The sequence below is a fragment of the Cebus imitator genome, unplaced genomic scaffold (assembly GCF_001604975.1).
Source record: "Cebus imitator isolate Cc_AM_T3 unplaced genomic scaffold, Cebus_imitator-1.0 Scaffold160, whole genome shotgun sequence".
Taxonomy (NCBI): Eukaryota; Metazoa; Chordata; class Mammalia; order Primates; family Cebidae; genus Cebus; species Cebus imitator.
The window spans coordinates 1,004,122-1,016,251 of record NW_016107475.1 but is presented as its reverse complement, the minus strand read 5'-3'; the positions used below and the strand labels follow the sequence as shown (position 1 = coordinate 1,016,251).

At 48.2% G+C, this 12,130-nt stretch overlaps 1 protein-coding gene across 7 annotated transcripts in view; it reads right to left on the bottom strand.

Annotated features, from left to right (window-relative positions):
* Positions 1–1,389: 1,389 nt before the first annotated feature.
* Positions 1,390–12,130, bottom strand: part of SCML4 (Scm polycomb group protein like 4) — a 119,965-nt gene continuing 109,224 nt past the window's right edge. For 3 of the 7 annotated variants that reach the window (XM_037743952.1, XM_017543736.2, XM_017543737.2), the window contains 2 exons: positions 7,474–7,619; positions 1,390–4,957 (listed from right to left, as the gene is read on the bottom strand). In XM_037743952.1, the coding sequence (XP_037599880.1) occupies positions 4,832–4,957; positions 7,474–7,619 (272 nt within the window). In that variant the 3' untranslated portion in view covers positions 1,390–4,831. Of the gene's footprint in view, positions 4,958–7,462; positions 7,620–12,130 lie in introns of all 7 variants that reach the window. The other 4 variants (XM_037743953.1, XM_017543735.2, XR_005202667.1 and 1 more) reach the window with 4 other exon arrangements.

The window sequence follows — 12,130 nt, the reverse complement described above, 5'->3', positions numbered from 1 at the left end:
AAAAAAAAAAAAAAAAAAAAATCACCTACTCCTTCACAATCCCATGTCTTATTATCTGAGGTTTAAAAAAAAAGTGAGTCCAATCCCCTTCCCCTCTACCCCCATGGAGAAGAGCTGAGAAGTTGCGCCTTCAGAGCAGAGGTCAGACAGTGCCTGCTGACTGCTGACACATGAGAAAACCTGGCTGTTTCTTTAGAATGAGAGCAGAATATTTCCCTCTTCCAAGACCTTCTGACAACGACTAAATCTGAGTCCCTGGTCATCTACGGGCATCTCCAATTATCTTCAGAGATTTGACAAAATCTCCTAAAACAATCTCAAAAATAATTTTTAAACAATTTTAATTAGAAAATAAGAAAATTCCATACACCACATAGATACAAAAATAGGTGATTGCAGCACGAAGGGTTGAGGCTGTTAGAGTGGCTGCTCTTTCATTGTTTTCCTAAGAAACTTCGTTGTAGGCCTTCCTCTCTCACTGGTGTCCTTCTCAGTAAACCAACCTTAGTCCCATATTCCTTCCCAATGTATTTAATAGAGTTGGTTCTCCTTAGTTCTTCACTCTCTTTTCTTGCTGAAAGGAAAAAAAAAAGTCAGCAGCCTTGCTGGAGGGAAACAGTGGGAGCCCACTGTACTCAAGACAAGTGTTCCCTGCAGTGGGCTCCCTGGCAAGGCGTCTCTCCAGAGTCACCTGCAGCCCAGGCTTGGCACATCCAGCCAGCCTCCTGAGGGGCAGGCTTAGCCTCAGAACAGCCCTGGTCACCCAGCTGCCTCCAGGGCATACCCTGATGGCATAAGAGGGCACTCTTAGGGGGCCGGGCGCGGTGGTTTATGCCTGTAATCCCAGCACTTTGGGAGGGTGAGGTGGGTGGATCATGAGGTCAAGAGATCATGACCATCCTGGCCGACATAGTGAAACCCCGTCTCTACCAAAAATACAAAAACTAGCTGGGCGTGGTGGCATGCGCCTGTAATCCCAGCTACTCGGGAGGCTAGGGCAAAAGAATCACTTGAACCTGGGAGGCAGAGGTTACAGAGAGCCGAGATCGTGCCACTGCACTCCAGCCTGGTGACAGAGAGAGACTCCCTCTCAAAAAAAAAAAAAGAAAGAAAAAGAGAGAGGACACTTAGTAGTAGCAACCAGACCAGACCAGAGTGGGTTCTGCCTCCATATTGCAAGCCAAGCAAAGGCAATGGCTGATACACTCCCAAGCACTGACTTCCTAAGGCTCTCCAACTACAGTGTCAGGAAACACACGCACACACACACACACACACACACACACACACACACACACACACACAGAGAGAGACAAGACCCACATCTTCCACCTCAAGTCTTTGCACAGGGAATAATGTGCTTCATGAAATATTTAAAAGGCCTTAGGCAATAGAATTGTCTCTTGATTTTTTTTTTTTCAAGTGTTTGACAAGTGTAATTGGAAATGTTTGGAACATGAACACAGGCACACACACATACACACTCTAATTTGGAATTATGCAAAACGATATCATTATTCACTGTACAACCTGAAGCAAAGCTACTGCAATGGAATAACAAGTACCGTATCTGTACAAGTCAGAGGCCCCCAAGTCGGCTCTCATTTGGACGAGGGTGACCCACGTGGCCTAGCCCTTTAAGGTCTGTTTAGAGGAAATGGCCTGGTGTGTTTTACATTTGTGAAGCTATTTAGCTTCCTGGTTTGACAAGATTTTTGAGAGGGGTGAAAATTAATTATAATTGCGGTATTGCTACAATAATTTGGTCGGCTAATTGCCTTTCAGTGCAGAAACAGTCAAGGAAGAGTTTCCTCCCCAGGTTATTCTCTGATGTGGTAGCATTTATTTTAAAAGTAATGAGATTTTTAAAAAGTCAAACCTTAAATATCATGGTTTCAGCAATCTGTCCTGCTTAAAGTTTAATGCGAAATGAGATAGCACCTCCGCGAGAGCAGCTCCACGCGAACACGGATCCAGTTTTCTCCAAGACTTGAAATGAGAACATCTCTCTCCCCTGAAAACTACTTGAGGCATCTCTTTGACATTGTTTGGGCCTGATTTTTGTTTGGGAGCACCAATATTTGTGGCTCTACAGTGAAGGAGGCACTGATGAGGGTGCGTAGGAAGTTTTGAAAACTTAATACTGGAAGTCACTAAATGAGGTGTTTTTTGATGGAAGAGGTACCATGAGTAACAGAAGGTTGAAAAAAAAAAAGAGTGAAAAACCTGGGTTGTTGTGGGATTTTTCTGGATCTCATTGTTTTCACATTGGCAATTCTGAATACATTACCTGCCCGTGGCTGTTTTGAGGGAAATTTATCTAACTCTACACCAGCAATGAGCACTTATGATTAATAAACTCTCGAGAGACAGGCCCTATCACCTTAAAATCTTGAAGACTCTGCCCCAAGGCCTGATTCAAGGTACTTTTCTCAGGTGCTGAAACTGTCAGGGGCGTTGGAACCAGAACAACTCCATCTTGAATAGGGGCTGGGTGAAATGAGGCTGAAACCTACCGGGCTGCAGTCCCAGACCCCTAAGGCATCCTAAGTCACAGGATGAGATAGGAGGTAACACAAGATACAGGTTATAAAGACCTTCTGATAAAACAGGCGTAGTAAAGAAGCCGGCTAAAATCTACCAAAACCAAGACGGCGATGACAGTGACCCCTGCTCCTCCTCACTGCTATACTACCACCAGCGCCATGACAGTTTACAAACGCCATGGCAATGTCAGAAAGTCACCCTATATGGTCTAACAGGTGGAGGCAGGAATACTCCACCCCTTGTTTAGCATATCATCAAGAAATAACCATAAGAATGGGCAGCCAGCAGCCCTCAAGGCTGCTCTACCTACGGAGTAACCATTCTTTTATTCCTTTACTTTCTTAATAAACTTGCTTTCACTTTACTGTATGGACTCACCTGAATTCTTTCTTGCATGAGATCTAAGAGCTCTCTCTTGGGGTCTGGATTGGGACCCCCTTCCTGTAACAAAACCACCAGACATCGAGCTCTTCCACAATCTGATAACTTAGCTCAATTCAGAGAGCAAGTTTAGCACATTCTCCTCCTCCCCTTCTCTGCCATGCTCTGAGTCCAGCCACCATTTGTGCTTCTGAAAAGGAGGCTACTGTGTGCTTCCTCAAATACTGCACATCAAAACAGGCCTAACAGCATGGCATGGACCATTTCTTACGGCCTTCATCTGGATTCTAAGTAGTGGGTCTCTGGAGATCTACTCAGGGCTGCCCTCGTGGTTCTGCAGGTCATGCTCTGCACAGTGGCAGTTGATCAAGGGGTGAGGAGGGTGAGCTCCCATCCTGCATCACTTGCCAGCTGAGACTCCTGCTCAGGCTGCATCCCAGCGAAAGGAGTGCCTTTTCTGATTCACCGCTGGGCCAAGGAAGGCCCTGAGTCACCCCTAACCTCTCCCTCCCAGAAATTCCAAAATCGAATGTTCATCTCCTCATCTCCAACACTGCTGGTGTCCTTTTAAGGAAGAGAATATGCGTGTGGCAAAGGTGAATTCATTTTGAAGATATGCTTTCTGCTCAGCGTGAACGAAGAGAGAGGGAGAGAAACAGAGAAAAGAGAATAAAAAGAATGGCAGGGAAGTTGTCCCTCTGCCTAATAAAATGTGGATTCATTGTTCTTCTCTGGACACAGCTGCAAAGGGGCAGGAAATCAATTTTTTCTATTACTCCACGGTGAGGAAGGAAAACCTATTTGCAAATTGAATTAAACCCCGTAATAGCATGTCTGTGTATTTGTTGAGGACTAGAAAAATTAGCCACAGATACAACTACATAATCCAGCAATGTAACTAGAAATCAACACTCTCCCGTTTCAAAGCTTCATCGAGACACTTTCTTTTCCTTTTTTAAAGAAACACCCATGGCTAAATGTCACTAAGATTCTTCGGCATGCCAACACTTCAACACCTCAGTAAGGACTCTGGAAGGGAAGGAACTCCAAAGTCCCATCTGGGTAGAGTGTGCTTCCAAATTCTTGCCTTTGCTAGTGGAGTACCAATCAGTCAGTCAATGACGATTGGATACGAACTAGACCCCTCTAGCTGATGGTTTCTTCCCAAGTCGCAATCTGTGGTGCTGACTGTGGAATAAATCCCCTGTTTCTGTGTGGGCTAGATCTTGTTCACAGACACCCATCCAGTCAGTACTGAATAATCCTGCTACTGCAGTCAGCGAGGGTCCTGAAATTTCATTAGCAGTCTGCCCTCTAGTGGAGCAACACAGTACTTCAGATTTTCTAGGAATAGAACAGATTTTTTTTTCTTTTCTTTCAGGGAGCAAAATAATTCAAGTTTTCCAGCTAGTGCAAGGTGAGGCAGTCATCTTCAGAAGTCAGATTCCAGAGCTGAGGCAAACAAGGCTCACATGGATAGGTCCCCAGGTCAGAGTTAGAGGCAGATGGTGCTGAGGTGGGTGTCCCTGCAGAGCCAGCAGGGACAAAGGTCCTTCTTTCATTCTTAGAACCCTCCAGTACTCTCGTTGGGAATAAGCATTCATAATTCTCTCATTATGCAAATAGGACCCACTTTAAGAGCAATCAGCATAACAGGGATGTGAAAAAAATCAGAGGCTTTTGTAATTTTTTGGCAAATTATTAACACAGACAAACTTTTCAAAAGGTCCACGTTAAATTCTTAAAAAGGCAAAGATTCACAAGTTTTATAGAAAGACCAAGTCTTTGTGTCTGTTAATTTTAAGAGGAGAGTTTATCTTGTGATGTTGACTGGATGCTGCTAAGGCAGAAGATAATCTTGAGATCTGTTGTTTTGGGTTTCGCTTCTGTCTTTTTGAAAAAGTCAGAACTTAGCTTGCTTCAGTTTGTCAATGTGGTGGCAGAGTTTCAGTGCGGGTCCCAGCTTCAGGCCCAGGTACTTCATGACCATGTCACTCCTCAGCAGCAGCAGAGCGTTGCCATCAATCTCCTGGTGGGATAGGACCAGAAGAAAGAAAACCCAGAAGATGGTCAGAGTCATCAAACGGCGGCTGAGGTTAAGGTGTGGTCAGGGGATGTGCTCAGGGCATATGGGTTTATTTAGGCAGCATGTACTCTTGGGCCTGGGGCAAGATCTTTTAAAATATTAAAGCAAACAAATACTGTGTGCTCCTCTCCCCAACATCTCCCTGGAGTCATCTGATACACGGGATGCTTCATATTCCTGCCCTCCCCTGACAGAAGAAATCAAACGTGACCCCATGTGTGTTCCCAATATCCCACTGATGAAGTTTATCTCCTCATCCAACCTTGGCTATAAAGGAGCAGGAAGTGTCATCCGTTAGACCCTGAAACTAGAGGGTCTTTCCATTCCAAACTCCCGCCTGTTGCCCTGATTTCTCATTTCTTTCCTTGGTAGGCACACCTACCTGTACCTGATGACAAAGCTACTCATTCCACCCTATGGAGGATTTCAGGTGTGTTACAGTCCTGTCTATTACACTAGATGGAATGCACTAAATAATGCACCTGCTTCATCTCAGGGCTCAGCACAAAGAACTACCAAGGGAACAAGCCAGTCCTTTGAGGTTTGGTACTGGTGTTGCTACCATTGTTCTCTGAAAGTGGTCCCCCTCCAGAATGCATGCTGAGTTCATGAACCTAGCAAGGCTGGGCTTCCATGCTCAACTGTAGTGCTATTTTCAGGTCACTGGAGACAAAGGGTAGAAATGTGGGGTGCTCAGGCGGGCAGGGAGAAGAGACATAGTTATAGGACTTGTGTAATGGGTGCCAGGATCGCCAGCCCTCTCATTCATCCACCCAGCCAGGCAGTGCCGATGGAGCACCCACTCTGTGTCATTCACTCTCCATGTCCTTGACAAAATGGCAGTGGGCAAGGCTCACCTGTGGGCCACCCACAGGAGCCTCATTTCCTACTGTCTTTTCTTTCCCTCACCTCCTGGATTCCCACCACCCCCTCCCACCCTGCCAGACAGCCAGACTCCTCCTGCCCCAATCTGTCCAAGCATAACCCACTCTGTGGTTCTCGGTCTCAAGGCCCCGTTGTTAGATGAGGTCAACATATGCCTAAAAAAAGGCGAGTGCTGAGTGAGATGAGGATCCTCCTCAGATCGGAAAGCCTGATTTCTTTGACAGGATCACCAAATAAAATGAGAAACAGGAAACAAAAATACTGGTCACTGTGGAAGGTGGAACAACGCTCCTGCCCCTCCATGCACAATGTTTGTATTCTAATCCCCAGACCTGTGAATGTCAAGTTACCCAGCAAAGGGGAATTAAGGTTGCAGGTGGGGTTAAGTTTGCTAATCAGATGACTTTAAAGTAGGGAGATTATCTGGGATTATGGGGCAGGGCTGGGGGGACGGCTGTGTAATCACAAAGCTCCTTAACCGTGGAAGAGGACATCAGCCGTGAGGACCAGGGATGGCAGCCCGAGCAGCCAAACAGGCCGCAGCTTGATGTTACAGGCTTTAAAGATGATGGCGGGGGATGGGAACAAAGGACTGGTGGTGGATCTAGAAGCCGGAAAAGGCCACCAAGCAGACGTCTCCTGGAACCTCCAGAAGGAAATGCAGCCTTGCTGGCTGAGCCCAGCGAGAGCCATGTCGGGCTCCTGACCTCCAGCGTGGTAAGGTAGTGAATGTGTATTGTGTGAAGTCACTGTGTTGGTGGTAATTTGTTACAGCACAATACAAAATGAGTATAGTGTCGGGCGCGGTGGCTCACGCCTGTCATCCCAGCACATGAGACCAGCCTGGCCAACATGGTGAAACCCCATCTCTACTAAAAATACAAACATTAGCCGGGCATAGTGGCGGGCACCTGTAATCCCAGCTGCTTGGGAGGCTGAGGCAGGAGAATTGCTTGAACCGGGGAGGTGGAGGTTGCAGTGAGCTGCGATTGAGATCGCACCACTGCATTCCATCTCAAACAAAACAAAAACAAATAAAAACAAAATGAGTGTAGTAAGCCTGGCAGGTAAATAGATTTTTATCTTTGAAAGAAATTTACCATCTCTCTATATTTCAGCATATCTCAAATCACGAGGATGGTATCTGCTAAGGGAAGGCATCTGAGTCAGGAACCGTGCTAAACACCTTCTGTGCATTTTCCTATTTAGTCCTTGAAGCAGTTTAGGAACAGGCGTGACTGCGGTTTGCCTGGCGTGTCGCAGGTGTGCTGTCTATGTCTGTTGCATGCACAGACGGCTGGATGGGCAGGAAACAGGCACTCCTGACGCAGGCCAACGTGAGAGAACAGACGGGGCCAACATCCCTTTACAAACAAATTAACTGGTTGTTCTGCTCTGAAGAGCCTGTGGTTGTATCTGTCCCTCTCATCTCTGGCTCCCTTGAGGGTACCCCTAGCGCTTAGTTTAGAGCCCCCCCCAACCCGCCTGGCAGCATCCTGCAGTTCCCTGGACCTGACTCTCCTTCCATGCCTGCTTCCCCAATCCCCCCAAGGTCAAACCCACCACTCGCATACGTGCTTTCTGAAGAGCTCCACGTGAGGCCCCAGAGCCTGCGGGTCGGCATCCTTCACAAACCACACCACATCCTCCACAGTCCAGGTGGAGGGGTTCCTGCTCCGCGGCCACCTGGCACCCTGCGCGTCCTGAGAAGGGCTTGAGGCTGGATGGAGAACAGAGGGAGAGCATAAGCCAGTGGGACAGGGCCTTGTACCCACCTGCTGCTGCCTGCCCCACCTAGCCTGGGAGGGGGGTCCTCAGGGCCCATGAGTCCAAGGAGCTGGCCCAAGTGACCTCCTGTCACAGGGAAAGGCTGTGAGAGGCAGCTCTGTCTACAGCCCAGAGAACAGAAGGCCACTCCCAGATACACTACCCTCCCCATCTATGCCAAAGCTCTCTGCCCTCCCAGGAGAGAGGCACTAGACAGCGGATTTCCTTCGACGAGCTAGAATTCCGATCTGAGTTGGGGTTTTCAAGACCCTCTCTCTCAGTGGGCCCAGGGCCTCCTGAGCCTGGGTACTTGGTGACTAGGGCAAGTGTGCTAAGATGAATGTCCAAATGACCCTAATCACGTCAGCGAGGCCAGTAACTTGGGGTCATTTCTGCCTCCATGGCCTTCACACTGAGATGACAAAGGCATGGCAGAATCGAGGTGCCTCATGGTTCTTGTTCACGGTCTCTGCGGAATGCAAGTCCACCATAGCCATCCTGGTCTGCACATGCAGAAAGAAGATGTCACCTCACTCACTGCCCCAGGTCCACACAGAGCCCCTGCATGACCCTCTGGGGCTGTCAGAACAGTTGCCGGGACCCCCCCTGCTACACCGTGAACTCCCTGACTGCAAAGGGCCTAACCTGTGCCTGGTCCATAGCTGGTCCCTGGGAAATGGTTGATTGGGCATTTCCCATGCAGCCGGTAGGAAGATTCAGGACAGTGAAGGAGAAGAGAGCAATGAATTCACTGGCTGGCAACACTTAGGGGTTGATCTTTTCACGTGTATGTCCCAAACTAGCTCATCCTCTTTCCCTAGAGCCAGCTTCTCTTCCTGTTTCCCCCATTTTGGGAACCCACCTCTACCTCCTCCCATTTTTGTGCTCCCCACATTTAATTTTTCTGAAGCTCTTGGGAGAATGCCTCTCCTCTGGTCTCTTCCCTTTCACCCCTGCTGCCCCAGCCCCAGAGCCTGCCACCCAACCCCCTGCCGTGGGTTCCTAATGGGTATTTTGGGGCCATGCCCTTTTCTGCCTACAACTGCCTGCCTCACGTTCTCCCTCAGACTATCTCCCCATGTCTCCCTCTTACCTACACACTGAGCCCTCACTCTACCTCAAGGTCAACGGCTCCCTTTGGTCTTAATGTTTTCCCCTGGGAGGCTGAGGCAGGCAGATCACGAGGTCAAGAGATCAAGATCACGAGGTCAAGAGATCAAGAACATCCTTGTGCAAAGGTGAAACCCCATCTTTACTAAAAATACAAAAATTAGCATCTGTAATCCCAGCTATTTAGGAGGCTGACGCAGAAGAATCACTTGAACCCGGGAGGCGGAGGTTGCGGTGAGCCGAGGTCACGCCACTGCACTCCAACCTGGGCAACAGAGTGAGGCTCCATCTCAAAAAAATAAATAAAAATAAATAAATAATATTTTTTCTTCTTAATGGAGGGTAGAAGGGCTTTGGTGCCAGAGAGACCTAGGGACCGATCCCCGCTGGAGCTGCCCCTTGCTGGCCCATCGCGTGTGAAATGGCAGTGCTTTCTACCTGGAGGGGCAGGTGTGAGGATGAAGATGGGATGGCGCCCTGCCCTGAGGCTGACCTGTGTCAGGTGCTCCACTGAGGGCAGGAGCCCCCTCCCTTCCCAACAGCCCTGTTCTCCTGCGTCCCCTGTCTGTGTGGGTACACTTCCTGTGACCGAATGTCTCCCCAGCTTCCCTGCCCCACCTGAGGCTGCTGCTTTGGCTCTAACCTAGAAGGCGTTCATCCTCTCTCTTTCCCACTCACAATCCACCTGCTGCCTTCATGAACAGAAATGTTCTGTGCTTCCTGCAGCCTGGGTGTTACCTTCCTACCTCTTTATTTTTTATTTATTTTTTGAGACGAATTTCACTCTTGTTGCCCAGGCAGGAGTGCAGTGGTGTGATCTCTGCTCACTGCAACCTCCACCTCCTGGGTTCAAGTGATTCTCCTGTCTCAGCCTCCTGAGTAGCTGAGTTTACAGGTGCCTGCCACCACACCCAGATAATTCCTGTATTTTAGTAGAGACAGGTTTTCACTATGTTGGTCAGGCTAGTCTTGAACTCCCGACCTCTGGTGATCCACCCGCCTCGGCCTCCCAAAGTGCTGGGATTACAGGTGTGAGCCACCACGCCCGGCCTCCTGCCCCTTTATTCCCACATCTTTATTTGTCCATCTATCTTTTAAGGTGCTTTCACATTCCACTTCGTAGTACAATTATGAACTTCTCTAGAACCTCTAGTTAGGCTTTAATTTCCTGAGGATTCCTCCCACTCACTCCACAGACATAGACTGAGTACCTTCTCTGTCCAGGTCCTGGGTGAAGTGTTTGGTGAAAAATACCAACATGATTCTGTAATGACAGGGGTTATAATCACGGACTCCTCCATGGCTCTGAGTACATACACAGTCATGCGCCGGCTCATTACGGCACTCCTGTAAGATTATAATGATCTAGGGAGTCTAGTGCCCATCGCCTAGTGATTTGTGCTGCAGTCTCCTATGGTATTCAGTACAGTAACATGCTGTACAGGTTTGTCGCCTGAGTCATAGGCTATCCCACACCGCCTAGGCGTGTAGTGGACTATACCATCAAGGTTTGTGCAAGTGCAGCCCATGATGGACACACAACAATGAAATCACCCAAGGATGCATTTCCCAGAACGTATCCCATTGAGTGATGCATGACTGTGTTTATAAATACGGGCTTGATAAATGTGAGATGAATCAATGTACTTTGCAGATACAATCTAGGTACCTTATACAAAAGGCTGTGTGTGAAATCTTTACTTCTATTTTAAGGCTAGAAAAAAGTCAAGCCTCTGAACAAGGAAGCAGCCTCCCTACAGAAGAATTCTAAGTTAGAAGTTGAGAAGCCTTTACTTTATTTCCCTTCTTTAAATCTCGAGGCACAGTGGCTTTCTGCTGTCTCTGTCTCCTTCCTCCTTTTCACATGCCTGAGACGAGCATGCTGCCCCATTAGCGCTGAGGAAAATACAGCATCACATTTCTGCGTCTGTCCTTAACACATAATGGTTTGGCTGAGAATTGGATTGACTTTAAGATTTTTCCCTGCCTCTTCCTTGTGGGACCTGGAAGGGTCCCATAAGGTGGTTTGGCATGGGGTATTTTTCTGGGAATCTGTTAGCGTACCCCGGAGCCATCTGAATGCTGATCCATGCTCATTAAAGATGATTTTACTCCATTTAGACATCTGCACTCGACATGGGGATGAGGAATCACGAAATCACATTGCCTTTGGATCCTACCCCATCAGAACATCGGCATTAATCAGGGTGATAATAGATTACAAAGGCTGGAAGTCTTTAGTGCCAAGAATAATTTTAGAGTGATCAGCGCAGAGGTCAAATCTAATTTCCTGCATCTGACAGGAAGTGGGGGAAACCCAGACCAGTTAACAGGATCATTCACAGGAACCTAGAGTCCTTTGAGCAAGGTCAGGGAAACACTTTCCCCTCAGCCACAGCAGGCAGGGCTGAGCGAGGTGGCTGGTTTCTCTTTAAGGAGGAGGCTCTTGGGATGATCGCTGTGGAAGGAAAGAGGTAACTGAGATGGCAAAGTGGGCTCTGTTCCTGCTCCCTGGTGCTTGCTGTGGGCACTTTTCACTTTTCCAGGATGGAGTGGAGGCAGCAGGGGCCTGGGTCAGGCATGTTTTTTAGGGGGGGCTTTTAGTCATACAAGACAGAGGGCAGCAGGTAGCCTAAGTCACACCTCAGGAGCTGCTCCTGATCCAAAGCACACAGACTCCCTCTAGATGGAGGAAACATGGAACTTTCCAGTGGCAGGTTTGCAGAGCCTCACAGAGGTCTGTGCTCACAAAAATAATAAATACACTAGCCACTCCCCTCCAGCTGCTGTGAAGGTGTCAGGAAGACAGGTGGGCGGAGCCTAGTGCAGCTGGGGCAGGCAGATGTAATAGGTCAACGGTAAGACATGATGGATGTGGAAAAGGCTTGCTCCAAAGCAGACAGAGCGTGCCAAGAAGCACTGGCCAGACACCTTTGCGAGCAGGCAGGGTTCTCCAACAAGGAGGACGTTGTCCTTGGTCTTGTCATTCTGTAGGGGCTGCCAGAGGCACGTGCAAAGTGAAGCCCAGTTAGGAATGGATTAAATGAGCTTGTTTCTAAAGCTGAACTCACCTTGACCAGAGATAGGATGGCTGTGAGTCAATGTTTCAAAGCAGTCCCAACATTCACAGCACAGGTATGTGCATACTCTCTGTGAATCTCTCTCTGCCTTACACATGCCCATGAGCACATACATACGCATATAATTTCCTTTCACTCATTCATAATTCAGGAGAGACTCTTTAGCTAACAACGGAGTCATGTGGAGGAGCGGAATGAGCAGTGAGCTGGGAGTCAGAAATCCCTGCCACCCACCAGCCCTGTGATCAACTCTGTGCTTCTCTGTTGTAAAATA